The sequence below is a fragment of the Antechinus flavipes genome, chromosome 5, assembly GCF_016432865.1.
Source record: "Antechinus flavipes isolate AdamAnt ecotype Samford, QLD, Australia chromosome 5, AdamAnt_v2, whole genome shotgun sequence".
Taxonomy (NCBI): Eukaryota; Metazoa; Chordata; class Mammalia; order Dasyuromorphia; family Dasyuridae; genus Antechinus; species Antechinus flavipes.
Genome location: NC_067402.1, coordinates 235,882,345 through 235,903,890, shown reverse-complemented (window position 1 = coordinate 235,903,890; position 21,546 = coordinate 235,882,345). Strand labels below are relative to the sequence as shown.

At 33.0% G+C, this 21,546-nt stretch overlaps 1 protein-coding gene across 8 annotated transcripts in view; it reads right to left on the bottom strand.

Moving 5' to 3' along the window:
- Window positions 1–21,546, bottom strand: part of BICD1 (BICD cargo adaptor 1) — a 262,487-nt gene that overhangs the window by 115,700 nt on the left and 125,241 nt on the right. For all 8 annotated transcript variants that reach the window (XM_051962784.1, XM_051962786.1, XM_051962785.1 and 5 more), the window contains exon 5: window positions 5,545–6,639. In XM_051962784.1, the coding sequence (XP_051818744.1) occupies window positions 5,545–6,639 (1,095 nt within the window). The remainder of the gene's footprint in view (window positions 1–5,544; window positions 6,640–21,546) is intronic.

The window sequence follows — 21,546 nt, the reverse complement described above, 5'->3', positions numbered from 1 at the left end:
GAATACAGAGAGGACTGGCGAGACTTACATGAACTGATGCTAAGTGAAATGAGCAGAACCAGGAGATCATTATACACTTCGACAACGATATTGTATGAGGACATATTTTGATGGAAGTGGATTTCTTTGACAAAGAGACCTAACTGAGATTCAATTGATAAATGACGGACAAAAGCAGCTACACCCAAAGAAAGAACACTGGGAAACGAATGTGAACTATCTGCATTTTTGTTTTTCTTCCCGGATTATTTATACCTTCTGAATCCAATTCTCCCTATGCAACAAGAGAACTGTTCGGTTCTGCAAACATATATTGTATCTAGGATATACTGCAACATATCCAACATATAAAGGACTGCTTGCCATCTAGGGGAGGAGGTGGAGGGAGGGAGGGGAAAAAAATTGGAACAGAAACGAGTGCAAAGGATAATGTGGTTAAAAAAAAATTACCCTGGCATGGATTCTGTCAATATAAAGTAATTATTAAATAAAAATTTAAAAAAAAGAGAGAGAGAATATCAGATATATTTAGTTTGATATAGAAACTTGTTTCATCCAGTAGGGAAGCAATGGAAAAAGAAAGTGAAAGGAAAGGAGGAAACTAATAGAAAGGAGAACAAAAGTAGACGGGAAAAGGGATAAAAAAGGGGGGGAGAGGCTGTAAAAGGGGAAGATAGATTGAGGGGAGATGGCAATCAGAAGCAAAATACTGGTGGGGAGGAAAAGGGAGAAAGGAAAGACAAAAGTTTAACTTGAGGAAAATAAAATGCCAGGAAATACAGACTTATTGATTGTGAATGCGAATGGGATGAATACTCCCTTAAAATGGAAGCAAATAGTAGACTGGATTAAAAGCCAGAAGCCTAGAATATGTTGTTTACAAGAAACACACTTAAAGCAGAGTGATACAGAGTAAAGGTAAAAGGCTGGAGCAGAATCTATTATGCTTCAGGTGAAGTAGGTAGTGATGCTGATTTCAGATCAAGCAAAAGAAAAAATATATCTAATTAAAAGAAATAAGGAAGGAAACTATATCTTGCTAAAATATATAATAATGAAGTAATAACAATACTAAACATATATACACCAAGTATTATAGCATTCAAATTCCTAGAGAAGTTAAAAGAGCTGCAAGAAGAAATAGACAGCATAACTATGCTAGTGGGGGATTTCAACCTTGCTCTCTCAGAATAAAATAAGATAAATCAAACCACAAAATAAAGAAGAAAGAAGTTAAAGAGGTAAATAGAATTTTAGAAATATTAGGTATGATAGACCTTTGGAGAAAATTGAATAGGGGCAGACAGAAATATACTTTTTTCTCAGCAGTACATGGAAACTACACAAAAAATCTGACTATGTGATAGGATATAAAAACCTCAAAATCAAATGCAGAAAGGCAGAAATAGTAAATGTTCAGATCATGACGCAATAAAAATTACCAGAATCAAGGGCCAGGGAAAAATACACCAAAAATTAATTGGAAACTAAATAATCTAAATCCAAATGAACAAGTGGGTGAAGCAAAAAATAAAAAACACAATAAAAAATTTCATCCATGAGAATGACAATAATGATACAACATACCAAAATTTATGGGATACAACCAAAGTAGTTAGGGGAAGTTTTACATCTCTAGATCTTACTTGCATAAAATAGAGAAAGAGAAGATCAATGAATTGGGCATTCAACTAAAAAACTAGAAGACTAAATTAAAAACCACCAATTAAATACCAAATTTTAAATTCTGAAAATAAACAGGAAGATTAATAAAATTGAAAGTAAGAAAACTATTAAACTAATAAACCAAACTAAAAGTAGGTTTTATGAAAAAAAACCAATAAAATAGATAAACCATTAGTTAATTTGATTAGAAAAATAAAATAAAATAACATTCCTAGTACCAAAATTTGTTGCAATATGGGAGCCACCTGCCAGTGGCTGCTGGAGGTCTAACTCAGACCTGTAGAATGGATCTCTTTATGTGAGAGGATGATGATGATACAAGGGGACTGAGAGACAGTTGCATTGTCTGATCTCTCTCTCCACTGAAAGGCAGTTACATTCTCTACTTCTCTCATCTTCCTTCTTGCCTCCAATTTATTTTATTCCCACTCCAAGAAGGAACATCTGCGTAAGTAAAGGCTGCTTTGCAGCTCCTTCAAGTGTTATGATTCAAAGCTGTGTAGGCTCTCGGAGAATTGACCTGCTCTTTCACCTAGGCATAGTCCTTAACAAATTTGGGTTTAAAAATAAGCAACTTGGGGCAGCAAGGTGAAACCTGCCGTTTCACTTAGGCATGATCCTTAACAAAAACTGAAAAGGGTGAAATTTCCATTAATAAAGGGGAAATTAGACCAATAATTAGGAGTTATTTTGCTCAACTATATGCCAATAAATGTGATAACCTATGTGAAATAGATGAATACTTACAAAAATATAGATTGCCCAGATTAACAAAGGAAAAAATAAATTACTTAAATAGTCCCATTTTAGAAAAAAGAAACTGAATAAGTTATCAATCAACTGTAGAAAAAAAAATCTTCAAGGCCAGATGAATTTACAAGTACATTCTATCAAACATTTAAAGAACAATGAATTTCAATACTATGCAAACTACTTGGAAAAATAGGGAAAGAAGGAGTCCTACCAAATCCTTTTATAGTACTGATAACCAAACAAGGTAGGATCAAAATAGAGAAAAAAAAATTATAGACCAATTTCCCTAATGAATATTGATGCAAAAATCTTAAATAAAATATTAGAAAAGAGATTACAACATGTTATCACCAGGATAATACACCATGTATGACCAAGTAGGATTTATACCAGGAATGCAGGGCTAATTCAATATTAGGAAAATTATTACCATAATTGACTATGTCAGTAACGAAATTAACAGAAATCATATGATCTCACTGGATGCAGAAAAAGCAAATCTAAAAAACTGGAAGACTATCTAGTGTAGATGGAGCTTACATAATAAAAATGACAATTCTACTTAAATTAATCTACTTATTCAGTGACATACAAATTAAACACTCAAGAAATTATTTAACAGAGCTAGAAAAAATAATAACAAAGTTCATCTGGAAGAGCAAAAGGTCAAGAATTTCCAGGGAATTAATGAAAAATGCAAATGAAGATAGCCTAGCTGTACCAGACCTAAAATATATTATAAAGCTGTGGTTATCAGAACCATTTGGTACTGGCTAAGAAATAGAGTAGTTGATTAATGCAATAGGTTAGGTTCACATGACAGTAATTAATGACTACAGTAATCTAGTGTTTGATAAACCCAAAAACCCCAGTTTCTGTGATAAGAATTCACAATTTGACAAAAATTGTTGGGAAAATTGGAAAATAGTATGGCAGAAACTAGTAATTGTCCAAAACCTAAAACCCTATACCAAGATAAGGTCAAAATGTGTTCATGATTTAGACATAGTGATACTATAAGGACATTAGAAGAATAAAGGATAGTCTACCTCTCAGATCTGTGAAGAAGGAAGGAATTCATGCCTAAAGAAGAAATAGAGCACATTATGAAATGCAAAATGGATAATTTTGATTATATTAAATTTTAAAAGTTCTATACAAACAAAACCAATGCAAACAAAATTAGAAGGCAAGCAGAAAACTGGAAAAAAAAATTTACATCCAAGGATTCTGATAAAGGCCTCATTTCTAATATATTTAGAGAATTGATTCAAATTTATAATAATATAAGCCATTCTCCAAATGATAAATGAGGAAAGGATATGAACAGACAATTTTTAGATGAAGAAATTAAAACAATTTTTAGTCACATGAAAAACTGCTCTAAATCACTATTGATCAGAGAAATGCAAACTAAGACAACTCTGAGATACCACTACACAACCCTCAGATTGGCTTAGATGAGAAGAAAAGATAATGATGGTGGAGTTGTGAACTGATCTAACCATTCTGGAGAGCAATTTGGAACTATGCCCAAAGATTGATCCAGCAGTGAATTCCAAAGTAATCACAAAAAGGTAAAAGGACCCACATGTACAAAAATGTTTGTAGAAACCCTTTTTGTAGTGGCAAAGAACTGGAAACTGAGTGGATATGTCCATCAATTGGGGAATGGTTGAATATTATTGTTCTATAAGAAATGATTGGCAAGATGATTCTATAAAGGCCTGGAGAGACTTACATGAACTGATGCTAAGTAAAGTGAGTAGAACCAAGAGAACATTGTACACAGCAACAAGATTCTGTGATGATCAATTTTGATGGATGTGGCTCTTTTCAACAATGAGATGATTCAGACCAATTCCAATAGACTTATGATGGAGACAGCCATCTACATCTAGAAAGAGGACTGTCGGGACTGAATGTGGATTACAACATAGTATTTTCACTTTTTTGTTGTTTTTTGCTTGCTTTTTGTATTCTTTCTCATTTTCCACCTTTTTGATCTGATTTTTCTTATGCACCATGATAAATGTGGAAATTTGTTTAGAAAAATTGTACAAGTTTAACATATATTGGAATACCTGCTATCTAAGGAAAGAGTGGGAAGAAGGGAGGGAAAAATATTTGGAACACAAGGTTTTACAAGGGTGAATGTTGAAAACTATCTTTGCATATATTTTTAAAATAAAAAGCTAATATTTAAAAAACAAATTAGTCATAAGTGGTATTCAATTAAACTAGCAAATCTGTTAACTTCTGACTGGACATTTTGACCTGGAGATCTTATAAGTATTTTATATTCAATGTCTACAAAATAAAACTCATTATCTTTTCCTATAAATCCACCTCTCTTCTCAACTTTTCCTGTTCTTTTGAGGAAACTGCTATCCTCCTACTCACCTAAATTCACAGACTTGATATGATTTCAACTCCTTACTGCCACTATATATCTCATATATCTAATCAGTTACCAAATCTTGTTTCTATCTCTATATCTCTTGCAAATAACCTATTCTCTTCACTCATACGGTCACCCTGCTAATTCAGGACTTCATCATCTCTTACTTGAACTATTATAAAAGCCTTCTAATTTCTCTTCTTGCCTCAATCCTCTCTTCATTCCAATTCATTTTCCATACAATTGTCAAGGTGGCTCTCTATTAATTCTACGGTCAATATGAATTCCTTTTTCATGCATTATAGGTTCTTCATAATTTAACCTCTTCTAATTTTTTCAATTTTCTTTTATGTTATTCTTCTATACATACTTTATATACCTATTATACCAGTTGAATGTTCTTCACATATAATATTTTTAACTCCTGTCTCTGTGCCTTTACACTAGCTGAACTTTATATGTGAATGCTTATCCTTTTCACTTTTATTTAGAATTCTTGGCTTCTTTTAAGTCCCAGCTCAAATAACAACTTTTACAAGCACTTTTCTCGTTTGCATTCCACTGCAAGAATAATAACTCTTTTAAGTACAATGACTGTTTTTTTTTTTTTTTTTTTAATGTGCATCTCTATTGCTTAGCACTCTGCCTGGCATATTTAACACATGCTTATTGAATGACTGATTTCTAGAAATATCAAATATTACCTGTTTGTTGGCTTTTAATACTGCCCTCAATGTGGCTATCTGCTCCCGTTTTGTACTCAGCAGTGACTTTAATTTCAGAATCTCTTCCATTAAGGCTTCCTTGTCTTTGTCTATCATTGGAGCCAGTTCTCTTGCAGCTGCTCGTTGACGTGATAGTTGTAATGACCGGTCCACTGCTTTCTGTAGATGTTTGATTTGATCCCTAATAATGGCATTCAGATTGTAGATATTCATTGGTTCTTTTCGAATATCACTGGTGTCTGACACTGGAGATGAAGGAGGGGCAGTAATGACAGGAGAGATTGTTGGTGTTTTAGTTGGACTTTGTTCTTTATTGGCCTCTGTGTTTTCTTTCAAAACTGATTCTGATTGGGTTTTTGTTTCTACAGATGACACCATACTTCTCCTGGTGAGTCGTGGTGACAAGAGTCCCTTGGGATCATCTGGTCCTTTCAGGCTTCCACTGCGGGTTACTCTGCTTTGCCTGTAATAGTCCAACATGACCCTATTGGGAGTCTCATTGTTACACAGACATACATGGTGGTAAAGTTGAGCTAACTCTTCACTAAATGTCACAAGTTCATCTTGTGCTGTATTAAGGGTATTATGGTTTTCATTAGCTATACTTGTCATCCTTTGCAACTCTTTTTCTATATGGACCATTTTCTCACCACTCTCTTTTGTAGTTTTTTCCAGATTTGTCACCTGCTCATCATACATTTGGATCCTGCTCTCATATTTGGTCTTTTCTTCTGTGTAGTTTTCTACATACTTATTGTATTTCTCTTTCAAGGCCTTAATTTCAGCTTTCAGATCAATCACCTCTGTAACAGCAACCTTATATTTGCATTCAAGAATTTCTAAGCCATTGATATCAACTTCATAGTCATGGGTTTGTTCCCCTGAGTTCCTGCCCTTCTCACAATCCAGCTCTCCCTTCAGTTCTTTGTTGCTCTGTAGGCACCTCATGGCATTGACATGTTCTGTCAGCTTATGAACCCGTTCATGCTGTTCTGTTAGTGCCCCCTTTGTGTGTTCCAGTTGAGTTTGAGACTCCTGAAGATTGGCTAGAAGAATGGCTTTTTCTCGCTCTACCTGTAATAACAAAAGTAAATCTATTAATGATTTAAATGGAAAATCCTAAGTGACGAATTTCATGCTTTTATAAGTTTTCCAAAACAACAGCAAAGAATATGTGCCAATATTTAAACTTAAGTGTTTTTTTTGCCCCAACTTGTAACATCAACTTAAATCCTTCGTATATTAACATTAAATTGGTATAGAATTATGCTGTATCCATTATATAATCATAATTTTGTACATCATAGGGATTTTTTCATAATTTCTTAAATATACATATATATATTTTTTATCATGACTCCTTTGGAAAATTGGTAATGAACTGTTTTTTTGATCAGAGTAGCTAAGTCTTTCATATTTGATTATTATTACTGCAATACTGCTGCTACCATGTGTAATGTTCTTTTGATTCTTTCTGGTCACTTCACTTTGTTTTCTCAGATTTTTCTGAAACCATCTTCTTCATTTCTTATAGCCTAATAGCATTCCATCACACACTGCAACTTCTTCAGTCAAAGCTCTCATTTCCAATTATTTGCCACCACAAAAAGAGCTGATATAAATATGGGTGCATTTCCTTTTCTTTTGATTCCTCTGGTACACATATCTAATGGTGGTATTGTTGAATCAAAGAGTATGCATGGTTTCATAGTCCTTTGGGCATAGTTCCAAATTGTTTTCCAGAATAGTTGACCAATTCACAATTCCACCCAAACAACCTAATTTTTCCACATCTCCTCAAGCAGTTGTCATTTTCCTTTTCTATTACATGATCCTTCTCTCCTCTTTCAAGTGGATCACTAGACTAGACATATCTATTACAATTCAAGTATTTGTAGTAAAATGATCTTTGGAGATTCAGGATAAAAAAGCCACTTTGCCTAATAGGCACTCAGGAAGAATTTAGTCAGTCCCTTCCAGATTGGGAAGGTTACTTCCTTCCAACTTACATTTGGTCAGTTTAGCTCTCCTTCTACCAAATCTTGACAAAAGCCAAGGATGAATAACAAATGCTTTTAAAGTAATCAACCAAATTGTACCAGAGAAAATATACAGAATATTTTGGGCAATTGGACATATAAGAGTCAGGCAGAGGTTTTGTGACTTTGGAGAAGATAAAAATTTTGCCTCAGCCTAAAGATAAAAATTTTGCCTCAGCCTAGGAGAAAATGGTTTCACCAATTCTGTGGGATTGTCAGTTCTCTGGGATTGAGACTAATAATCATGGAACATATGGTGATGCTTTCCCCATAAATGCCTGTACTCTGCAGAGAGATTGTCTCCCATTCACTGAAATCCATTACCCTCTCACTACATCTACTTCTCCTTTTTCTCCTCTCTGATATGTCCTCAGCTTTTCTCTCGGAAAATTTCTTTACCAATCAGGAATAATATCTCTCTTAGGAACAAATCATCATAGGGCTTTTTTTAGAATCTTCTAAACTTCTAAATTCACTTTAATGGAGCACTATATTAAAATAATTTAATTTTTGATCCAGAAATGATCTTAGAAATATAGTTCAATCACCTTAGCTTATTTATATCTGAAAAAACAAAAATTTTATTTATGATCAAATAAAATTTTCTCTTTTTTTCAGATTTAAATAATTGGAGAAATCTTTATTGTTCATGGGCAGGTAAAGCTCTCTCTCCAATCTTTGTCTGTCTACTTTCATATATATATATGTATATTTAATTTTTACTCAAAGAATTTTTTAAATAAAATTTTCTTTCAGTATTCTAAATTCTAATGTTGCAACATGGTAGCCACCTGCCAGTGGCTGCTGGAGGTCTAACTCAGACCTGTAGAATGGATCTCTTCATGTGGGAGGAGAATGATGATGATACAAGGAGACTGAGAAGCAATTACATTCTCTGACCTCTCTCTTCCCTCTTGCCTCCAAATTATTTCATTCCCAATCCACAAGGAACATCTGCATTAAAGGCTACTTTGCAACTCCTTCAAATGTTATGATTTACAGCTGTGGAGGCTCTCAGAGAATTGACCTGCCCCTTCATTAGGCATGGTCCTTAACATAATGTGAGTATAATGCATTGTTGGTGGAGTTGTGAACGAATCCAACCATTCTGGAGAGCAATCTGGAATTATGCCCAAAAAATTATCAAAATGTGCATATCCTTTGATCCAGCAGTGTTTCTATTGGGCTTATATCCCAAAGAAATACTAAAGAAGGGAAAGGGACCTGTATGTGCCAAAATGTTTGTAGCAGCCCTGTTTGTAGTGGCTAGAAACTGGAAAATGAATGGATGCCCATCAATTGGAGAATGGCTGGGTAAATTGTGGTATATGAATGTTATGGAATATTATTGTTCTGTAAGAAATGACCAGCAGGATGAATACAGAGAGGCTTGGAGAGACCTACATGAACTGATGCTAAGTGAAATGAGCAGAACCAGGAGATCATTATACACTTCGACAACGATATTGTATGAGGACATATTTTGATGGAAGTGGATTTCTTTGACAAAGAGACCTGAGTTTCAATTGATAAATGACGGACAAAAGCAGCTACACCCAAAGAAAGAACACTGGGAAACGAATGTGAACTATCTGCATTTTTGTTTTTCTTCCCGGATTATTTATACCTTCTGAATCCAATTCTCCTTACGCAACAAGAGAACTGTTCGGTTCTGCAAACATATATTGTATCTAGGATATACTGCAACATATCCAACATATAAAGGACTGCTTGCCATCTAGGGGAGGGGGTGGAGGGAGGGAGGGGGAAAAAAATCGGAACAGAAATGAGTGTCAATATAATGTAATTATTAAATAAAAAATTAAAAAAAAAAATAAAATAAAAAAGAAAAAATAAAAAAAAAAATAAAAAAAAAGAAACATGTGAAAATAAAGTCAGTTAAAATGAAGTAAAAAAAAAAAAAAAACATAATGTGAGTATAACTTTCTAATCCATGATTAAATAACATCTAACATACTTTTAATTATTAAAGAGAATGATATATTTATTCAAATAACTGGTTATTAAAATTCCATGTAAAACAAATAAAAAAATTGATTTCTATAAAAATATCCCTCAAAACAAAGATCCTTCTTTGTCATTTTCAATAATGAGGATTTTTGGTAATAAACACATTAAAACATATATATATGTATATTTAAATAATGATTCGATTTCTTTTAATGAAACAAAAAATTATAAAAAGTTCTAATTCAGTCTGTCACAGAATTTGAATGTTAGAAGGACCTCAGTGGTTACCTAGACCAACATACACACACAAAAGGAAAACTCACTATGACATATTGACTAAGTAATCATCTAGCTTCTGTTTGAAGCTTTAAGAAGGAACTCACTGCTTCTCATGGCAAATAATTCCACTTTTGGAAAAGTCTAATTATCAGGAAGTCCTGACTTCAAATTCAAATTTTCTAGTGTACTTTCCACCCTTTCTCTTAGGATAAAATGAAACAAGATTAGTCCTTCCTCCATAATGATAGCCCTTCAAATACTTGAAGAAAACTATTATGTTCCTCTTGAACATTTTCTTTCCAGACTAACCACACTCAGTTTTTCAACCCATGTTGATAGTTCATGGACTTAAAGCATTTTACTATCTTGGTTTGCCTAGACACTCTCTATCTTTTCAATGTCTTCTTGAATTGATCAGGATTGATTGGAATGACATCTGGTAATAGCAATGTACTAATATGCCTTTATTCCTGGAAGCTACATTCCTTTTAATGCAACCCAAGATATTAGCTTCTTAGGCTACTACCTCATACTGCTGATTCATATTGAAAATTCATATTCAGTCCACTAAAACACTTGGAACTTTTCCAAAGAAAATGCTATTTAATTATGTCTCTGCAATCTCAAATTTTCTAAGCTGACTTTTTGTAACTAAGTGTAAGACTTTACATTTATTCCTGTTAATTTCATTCTATTAAATTTATTCTTGACAAGATTTTTTAGATTCTATGTCATCCATTATATTATGTGTTCTCTCCAGCTTTTTGTCATCTGCAAAGTTAATTATCAAGTTGTGTTGAGCAGGGCCTGATTCAGGCCTGTCCCTTGGCAGTTTAGGTTTTATATTGGAATGTCATGATATGTTGTGTTCATTCAACAGTTAACAACAACAACAACAACAACAACAACAACAACAACAACAACAACAACAACAACAACAACAAAACCATTTACTTAGCCATAGTAGAATAAGGATATTCAAAAAGAATGGCCACTAAGGACACTTTGAGTTAATTCAGATAAGTGATGCTCCTTATGGTTGCTAAGTAGTCTAAGACCTTAGTCCCCTGAGACAATCAAATCTTGAGAAATGTCTTAATATTTTTTAGGAAAAACTAGCCTAAATTATTAAGGATTAAGATATTGCTCCCATCACAATGGTATTTCTCTTTTTGATCTAGTTACTGATATATTAAAAAGCACATGGCCATGCACAAATACCTAGAATAATCTGAATTGATCTAACTTTATAATCTCTCAATAAATCAATAAACATTTGTTAAGCACTTACTATGTGCCAGGCACTGTGCTAAATACTGGAAATACAGATATAAATAAAAACCAATTTAATGGATTACATAACGTATATACTACAAAAAGGCCTAATTGGTATCTCTCCATCTTCTCCACAAGAATAACGGAAGATGCTTTGCTGAAATATCAGTAAACTATACTCTCAGCATCCCCATCTTCTATGAGTTTAGCAACCCTGTCTAAAAAGAAAATTAGATTACCATAATCTGTTCTTGATAAAAGTCATGCTGACTTAATTTCCATTTACCTTTTAGAAACTCACTCAACACCTTTTTAATGATGTGTTGTAAAAATTTCCCAGAAATTGAAATTATACTCAGTAGCCTAGAGTTTGTAGACTCTGCTGTAATACTATGGGTAGAAATGGAGGATTTATAAACATTCCTAATGAAAAGACCAAAATTGCAATAGAAACCTTGAAGTTTAAACACAAGAATGAAGAAAAACATAAAAAAGTAACCATGAATGACTGATAAAGAACTAAAAGAGGAAAACTTTAAATATTTAAATATGGCGAGATGATGTATTATCATCATGATCAGAAATCATAGAGGGAGTTCAATTAGACCAGGTCTGAAAGTAGTTCTGTTCCGTCTTGATGATCTTATGAAAAAATGGAAAAAGAAAAAAAGAGGAATACATTGCAGGGGTTGAGGAGAGGAGAGAAGGTTAAGGAAAATGATTTCACATAATCAGAATATGCATATAGACATCTATACAAACAAGTAGGAAGGGGTGAAGTAGGAGAGCTCACACTTGAATCTCATTCTTCTTTGAAGTGGCAAAGAGAAGGAAGAGATCCTGCACAGAGTTGGGTAAAAAAATTACATTTCAGGGAAAGGAAGAGTAGATTAAGGGAGAGATGCATACCAACTATTAAAGATGCATAAAAATATTTGTAGCTCTTTGGGATAGCAAAGAAGGGCAATCTGAAAGAATACTCATAAATTGGAGAATGGATGAATGGTTGATGGTACAGGAATGTGATGGAAAATTATTGTGCTGATCTCTTAACATCATAAACGACTAACCATAATTCCAGAGTACTATTGATAAAACTTGCTGCATACCTTATGATAGAAAGGTGAAGGATCCAAAATGCTGAATGAGCAAAAAATTTTTGGACATGATCTAAGGGGAAATTTTTTTGAAATTTTTTCAATTAAAAAAAATTTTTGGCATGTTTGTAATTGAGTGTGTTTTTCTAATATTCTCACTCAGGGGAACAAGTGGAACAGGAAGTTGAAAAGTAGATTTTTGCTTAATTAAAACAATATTTTAAAAAAACTATTAAATTTAAATTTTAAAAAGAATACAAGTTGCACAGCAAATGCCAATAGATGCAGTTTCTTTCTTGGGAGTTCACTGTTCTAAGGAAGTCACAAGTCTGGTTAAAGGAAAAAGAATGGGGATTGTTCTTCTAAGTTTTTACATAAAATAATATACCATGAAGGTAGGTAAACTCAGGGTATAATGAAATAGGCAGATAAATAGATAATTAGAACATTTATTAATTACTTACAAAGTGCAAAGCACTCTGCTAAGTTGTGAGCATATAAATATAAATAAATAACACTGTATTATCAAAGGGTTTACATACTAATGGGAAATATAGTGAAGCAGGAGAGAGAAGTGAGGAAGGAAGTAGGTGAGGAGAAGAAAAAATCTGGAGAGTTCAGTCATGTGTGAGGTAAAACCAAGTTAGGGTCCTTCCTAAAACTGTTGTCCCCCAAGAGATCAGGATAATAGGGATTCATTGGAAAAGATACTGAAAGTGAGAATCACAGAACCTAGCATTTACATAATCCACATAAATCATCAGCATTTTTATACATCACTAACAAAATCCAACAGCAAGAGATACAAAGATAAATTTTATTTAATATAAGAGTAGAGGAACTCAGGAAAGCTCATGCAACATAATTTTTTTTTTGTCATTTGCTACTGGGATTATTAAGGAATAATATATGTATACAGGTTGTTCAGAATGAATTTATGTTGCGATATGGTAGCCACCTGCCAGTGGCTGCTGGAGGTCTAACTCACTCCTCTTCATGAATGGATCTCTTCATGTGAAAGGATGATGATAACACAAGGAGCCTGAGAGGCAGTTGCGTTGTCTGACCTCCCTACTGAGAAGCAGTTGCGTTGTCTGACCTCTCTCCTCTTCCCTCTGCCTCCAATTTATTTCATTCCCAGTCCACAAGCAATACCTGTGTCAGTAAATGCTGCTTTGCAACTCCTTCAGATGTTATGATTGACAGCTATAGAGGCTCTTGGAGAATTGACCGGCCCCTTCACCTAGGCATAGTCCTTAAAACACTTGGGTTTAAAAATAAGCAACTTGGGGCAGCTAGGTGATGCAGGAGATAGAGCACCAGTCCTGAAGTCAGGAGGACCTGATTTCAAATGTGATCTCAGATACTTAACACTTCCTAACTATGTGACCCTGAACAAGTCACTTAACCCCAACTGCCTCAGCAAAAAAAAAAAAAAAAAAAAGGCAACTCTATGATTTATATGTATCTTTTCTAGTTACAATCTTGGACTAATTAAAAAAATTATTAGCAGTCAGGTCCCAATGGTTGGTAAATTCCCTGGGGGACTCTATTGCTTAACAGCTATGTCCCACTGGTGCCTGCTTTTGTACAGAGATCAAAGCTAGATGCTGCTACATTTTTCCAAACAACCTCTACATTCCTTGTTTCCAACTTTCTTCAAATAATCAAATAACTGAGAGTAGCAAGATAAAATAGTTTAAGTATCAAGAATAATGGATTAGAATGTAAAGGGGAAAGTGAAGTTAATCTACTTGCATGGCAGAAATAAGTAGACAGTTAATCATTGCTTTTTTTATTTGCTTGGATTGAAGAGAAAAGGGAAGATCTCTGAAAGGCTGTCTCATTCAAACTGAATTCAGTCCATTGTTCTCAGTTTTTTTTTGGTTACAAGTATGTGGTGGAGGATGGAATACTATTTCACCTGTTTCTCTCTGTGTGTCTCTGTTTCTCTCTGTGTGTTTGTCTGTCTCTGTCTCCATCTTTCTCTCTATCTGTCCCTTTGTTTCTGAGTTAGTCTCAATCTCTCAGTCTCTCTGACTTTGTCTCTGTGTCTTTGTCTCTATTTCTCTCTTTTTCTGTTCTCCTGCTGCTCCATATTTCTATATTTTTAAAGCCAAGATTTCAACTTGAAATCTTCCACTTCACAGAGTTGTTGCATGGCAAATACTTTAAGTGAGAAAGACAGAGACAAAAGATATACGAGTTATTATTTTGGTCTGTACCTATAATTTCATCTCTCTGAGCAATTTCCAATGATGGGGATTAGCACTTATTGCTTGCTCTATAGCCAGTTATGTGTCATAAGATGTTAACCCAGTATTTCCTGACTTCATTTTCTATTACATTATCTCCTAAATAGGTTAAACAAATGCAGTAGTCATATTCTATGTGCTATATATTCATTTTATGGTGTGTTAGCATAACACCATCAGATATATAAGGTTTATCTGTTTACATTCTATTGATAAGCAAGAGTGGGTATAAAAGAAGGCAATCAGAATTTTGAAAGTCATATTATGCCATAATCTGATTGGTTTAAGAAAGTGGGTATAATCTGAAGAAGAATGATTTAGCAGGGTCATGATAGTTGTCTTCAAGTATTTAAAGTCTGTCATGTTAATAATAAATAAATAAATTTGTTCTGGTTGTCTCTTGAGGTAGAACCAGAATCATTGAGAACTTGCAAAGAAGAAAATTTATGATTGAGGGAAAGGAGAAACATCCTAAATGTTAGAGCTATGCAAAAGTAGAATTTTCCTCCATGAGAAGTAGTGGATTCTTCCTCCCATTCATGAGCCAAAGTTAGATGACTAGCTGTTGAAATGTTATCTAAGAATAAAACTAAAAGCAGTACCTTGATTGAACAGCGCATAGATGTTCTGGAAAACCACAAATGGGGACACAAAAAGTCAGACATGACTAAAATAAAAACAAACAAAACGGATTTGACAAGACAGACTCAGAGATACTTTTCAACTGAGGTTCTGTAGCATAACTTGATATTATTGTAAATGATTTTTGTAGTTTGTAGAAATTTGTAGTTGTTACTTTTTTTTTGGCTGAGGAAATTGGGGTTAAATGACTTTCTCAGGATCTCATACAGCTAAGAAATGTTAAGTATCTGAGGCTGCATTTGAACTCAGATCCTCTTGACTTCAGGGGTGGTGTTCTATCTACTGTGCTATCTAGCTGCCCCCTGGGGTTATTTTTTTTTTAAATAACACGTTGTTTACTTTTAAAATTTAGTTCTTTTTTTAGGAATAAAACCCTCAGTTACAATGCTGGTACATGGAGAAACATAAACCACTTTTACAATGACAATTTAAGCCATGTCAAAGATTCATTGTAGTAAGATGTAGCAACTACCTCTACTAAAAGATCTGTCAAGGACATAATTCTTATATAATCACCATGGATTATGGAATATTGCATACTCAACTGCAAATCTGATCAATAAATGCTAGGAAGGAAATTGATATAACTTTCTTTTTCTCCTAAACTAAGAAAACAAAAACAAAATAAAAACAAAAACCCTTTTACATTCACAGCTCCACAGAAGTAAGAATATTTTCAAAAGAATTAATAAGAAAGGTCTTTGTCCATCAAAACAAAGTATTTTCCAGATTTTACTATAAATGTTACTAATAGAATTTTCTAAACATATGGATTTTAAATTTCCATAAACAAAAGATTTGTAGACTGAATCTTAATGATTTTCATATTCAGAAGTTCATCAGTTCTATAAAACAATTAGAATGTCTTAATAATACCAAATCACTTTAACTGATAAAATATTGAATTTATTGGAATGACTACATTACTATATATTACATGGACTTTTCCCATGTAAAAGAGAATTTTTGTCTAAAGACCAGGAAAAATTTGGGTAAGAAACAATTTGGCTATCTACATCATTCATATAATTTATTTTTCTTATTTCTGAATACAAATCTACTTAAAACTTCTAGCAAATAGCAAATTTATAAATTTATGGAATAAATAGCAAATAAAGCAATAGCAATATTTATGGAAAATTTTGGAATCTGTAAATAATTTTCTATAAGCTATTTCATTTTGATTCTAACAACCCAGTGAAGTAAATATTACTTATTTTACAGATGAAATTCAGAGATGTTAAGTTATTGGCTCAAGATTATATAGCAAATAAATAGCAATGTGGGACAATGAAAAGACCACAAATCCTGGAGTCAGAGGTCATGGGTTCAAAACTCACCTCTAACATTTCCTACCTGTGTGTTACTTGACGTACTTGGGCCAGTTTCCTTGTTTGTGAAATGAAGATTTTGGACTATATGTATTCTTAGGGCCCTTTTAGCTCTAATTGCTATGAATCCTAAGTCTCTGAGATGCAATCTAACTCTAGATCCAGTAACACTATTGGCTGATTATTTGCAGTGAAAAAAAAAAAAGATCCACGCATATTAAAAAATTCAGATACATTCCTAAATGATTTAGCATTTTACTACTTAACAAATACCTTAATTATTATACACAATCACAGAATTTGAGAGCTGCAAGAATTTGATACTTTCTACAAGCATTATGAAACCAGACATTTCAGAATTCTGATTTTTTTTGTAGATGAAGCCAAGTGAATTCAGTATCAGAAAATGCAAATCCTCTGACTAGTGAAGCTGATCAAACATGTTGAATTTTGTTTCTAATAGAGGACTTACATAAAAGATGCTTGTGTAAAAAGAAAACCTACAGAGTAGAAAATTGCTAAATAAATACAAGATGTTAGCCTATATGACAAGTGGTCATTGTGGTCATGAGATAATGGTCCTCAAATGAGTTTGGTCTGAGAATCTGGTCCTTATTCCCAGTTGAAACATATGGAACAGTGGAGCCTTCCATTTCTAAAATGAATTTGCAGTCTAAACCTATTAGAATTTATAAATATAGTAAAGCATGAGAAGTGAATTCTGCAAATGATGTTTTCAGATAGTCTTGACAATGACCAGGCAAAATGAAATAAAGATGATCTATTCTGATATACAGCTATGAAGTACTTAATATTACATTTGGATTTAAATACTGAAATATAGTTCTTTAAAAGAGTAATTTAACCTCAGAAAGTAAGTTCCTAGACTACTCATGATATATTGTGCTTTCAAAGCACTTTAAAGATTAAAGTCACCTACATGCTGTATAACTGTTTCAGCTCCAGTCACAAAAGCAGATTTGTGTTTTAAGATACAAACGGAATTCACTAGGATAACTCAATTTTCTCCAGTCTAAAGATAGTAATTTTATCTCCTGTATTACAATCCTCTCTGGGATTTTAGCCTTTACTCATTGTATTCAAAATGAAGGAGGTAGAAAGGAGAGATTTTTTTTTTCCAGCACATAGTAGATTGCTTTGCTAAAGAAATAATATAGAATACATATGTAACTTGTTTTTAATTCCCTTAAATTTTAAAATAAGAGCATTCACATTATTAAATGTATTATAAAATGATAGAATATGATATTTTGGAGAGAATTTTGTGTTAATCACATTGAATTTGAAGTTAATAAAATCCCAGTGTCCACTTGCACTGAATTAGGTCCCAAGAATGTGGTTGTTACAAAGGCATACCTCAGGGCTCTAAGGATAGCCTTCAAGCTCCACCACTACCCCTATGATTATCAAATAATATCGTTTAGGGAGCCAGACTCAATTAGTTATGGGTAAATACTACATTGGCTTAGTTTGTTTGAAATATCTGTGATATATCCCTATCCCCATTTTGCAGATGTGGAAACTTGAGTTTCAGGATGTTTAAGTGGCATGTGCAGGGTTCCATGACTGGCATCAGGGACAAAGAAAAAGGAATAGTATAATCATTCCACAGTTTTCTGTGCTACTCAGAGTTATGTCTGTAACTCCAGACATAAATTTCTTGGGTACAGGGAGCACACAGGATTTTGCAAATCTCAGTTAATTCTCTAGAAGAATACCACTAATCAAGATATCACAGTTCTTTACCATGTAACATTGGTATGACATTGAGCAATTTATTTAAATTCTCTTGACCTCATTTTCCTCATCTGTATAAAGACAGGTTTGGACTAGACATTTTCTAAGGTTCCTTTGAGTCTAAAATCTATGAATATGTGAACATACTAAATACTGCTGGTTATGTAATTGTATGTTGAGGAAGGATCTCAAAAGATCATCAAATCTGACTCAGTCACATAATAAGTATTTATGATGCACTTACTCTGCTAAGGATATAAAAATAGGCACAAAAAAGTCTATTTTTGTGAGTTCACAATCTAATTGAGAAAACAAGCAAATATATACAAGCAAGTTTTTTTTTTTTTTTTTTTTTTTTTACAATATAAAAAGGAAATACAACAGAGAGAAGGCACTCGAATTGAGAAAGATTGGGAATGGCTTCCTATAGAAGGCAGTTAGAACTTGAAAGAGGTCAGGAAGCAGAGATGAGGGAGAACATTACCATGTATGAGTGAAAACCAGAGAGATTGTCTGGAGTGAGAAAATGGAGTCTCTTCTGTGGGGAAGAGTAAGGAGGATAATCTAAGAAAACTGGAAATGTGGAATAGATATAAGGATTATAAAGGTCTTTCAATGCCAAACAAAAGTTTGGTTCTGCCACTTTACTCAGATGAAATATTATTATCCCCATTGAATGGGTGTTCCAATTAAGGCTTACAAAAACATCTCACTGCTCATTCACTGTTCTATACTAAAACTGGACTATACTCCCAGAAAAGGAAAGAGAAGGCTAAATAAAATGTAATCAGAGATATCACATGCTTTCCTGTTATCTATGGGGTAGCAGAACCCATCACCTCTTAATTATTCTCAGGGCAGGACCATGAACATTTCCCTCTCAGGATGATTTGATCTCACCTTCCAGCTGAAGGAAAAAACCTCTACATTTCTAGTGGTCTCTGCTTTTAGTACATGGTTACACAAGTAAGAACAAATTCTATTTCAATTACATTCTACCTTATATCATATTTATTTAGGAACATGTCAAAAGTGGAAAATGTACCTTTTTATCTTTGGAGCCCTGGTGCTTAACACAGTGCTTTATACATGGTAGATGTTCAATACATGGATGTTGAATGGAATTTTCTAACCTTGTTATTCTCATGGTATCTTTTCCACATCCTTTTCCCAAATAACCCCTCTTTCTCTGCATATTTTCAGGTTGTTGTAAATATAGCCCTTTTTGATTCTCACTCCTCTTTCTAGCATTTCATATAGATAGCTCAGTTCATTTTTTTTAATGGCCAACTTCAGTGTTAAACATAACAATAACTACTATTTTTAAAAGAAAAAAAATCTGTGATACAATCCCACAAAATATATATAGAAAACTTAGAAAACACATACAGCAGGACAAATATGTTAGAGTTATCATAACTATAAATGGGAATGGGACAAAGTCACCCACAAAATGAAAGTTGGAAGTAAAATGGATTTAAAATGAGTATGCTCCAACAATAAGCTGTTTACAAGAAACATATTTGAAGCAGAAAGACACACACAGAGTAAAAGTAAGAGACTGGAGTAGAATACATTACACTTCCGCTGAAGTAAAAAAGGCCAGGACATCAATTATGATCTCAGACAAAAGAGAAGCCAAAAAAATAGATTCTTTATGTATATAAAGAAGGAAATTATATCTTACTAAAAGATAACATAAACAATGAAATAATATCAGTACTAAATATATATGCACTAAAAAACAGACCATCTAATTTTTGGGGGGAGTGGGGGTGAGCAGGGGGGAGGCTGAGGCAATTGGGGGCTTGCCCAAGATTACACAGGTAGTAAGTGTTAAGTATTTGAGGTCATATTTGAACTCAGGTCCTCCTGACTTTAAGGCTGGTGCTCTATTTACTGTGCTATCTAGTTGCCCTCAAAGCATCTAAATTTTTATGGAGAAGTTAAATGAGTTACAGGAGAAAATAGTAAAATTACACTAGTCAAGGGCCCTTCCACTTTCCTTTTTCAGAATTAGATAAATCTAACCACAAAATAAACAAGAAAGAAAATAAGGAGATGAATAGAATTTTAGAAAAGTTAGAAATGTTAGAACTCTGTGGGGGGAAATGAATAGAAATAGAAAGGAATATGCCTTTTTCTCAGAGGCATATAAAACCAAAAAAAAAAATTGATCATGTATTTGGGCATAAAAACCTCATAAACAAATGCAGAAAATCAGTAATATTAAATGCCTTATTTTCAGATCATAATGCAATAAAAATTACATTCATTAAAGGGCCATGTAAACATATATTAAATATTAATTAGATAGCATTTCATTTTTTCTCTTTTTTTTCCTTTTTTGATCTGATTTTTCTTGTGCAGCATGATAATTGTGGAAATATGTATAAAAGAACTGCACATGTTTAACATATATTGGATTACTTGCTGTCTAGGGGAAAGGATGGAGAGAAGGGAGGGAGAAAAAATTTGGAACACAAGATTTTGCAAGGGTGAATGTTGAAAACTATGCATATATTTTGAAAATAAAAAGTTTTACAAAAAATTAATTGTAGACTAAATAACCTAATTCCAAACAATGATTAGGACAAACAGCAAATCAGTGACATAATCAATAATTTCATTAAAGAAAATGACCACAGCCAAATCAATATTTAGGGGAAAATTCATATCTGAATGTTTACATCAATAAAATAAAGGGTAGATCAATGAACTAAGTATAAATCTTTTAAAAATTCAAAATAAAATTCAAATCTCTAGTAAAACACCAAATTGAAAAATTCCAAAAATCAAAGGAGAGATTAATAAATTGAAAGTAAGAAAACCATTGAACTAATAAGTAAAATTAGAAGTTGGTTTTATGGGGAAAAAATCAAATAAACCATTATTTTAATCATTTTAATAAAGGAAAGAAGAAAACCAAACTATTACTATCGAAAATGAAAAGGGTAAATTTACCACCAATGAAGAGGAAATTAAAGCAATTTAGGAACTATTTTACCAATGAATTAATTAAAGCCAATTAAATACCAATAAATCTGACAATCTAAGTGAAAGTGATGAGTATTTATAAAATTATAAATTCCAAGAGAAAGAAATGGGATTCTTTATCTTAAAGATAGAATTGAACAGCCTATCAATGAATTTCCTAGGAAAAAAAATGCAGGACCAGATGAATTCATAAATGAATTCTACCAAACATTTAAAGAACAATTAATCCTAATATTATATAAACTATTTGGGAAAATAGGCAAAGAAAGAATTCTATCAAATTCCTTTTATGACACAAATAAAAGATTTGTCATAAGCTTGACTGAAGAAGATATAA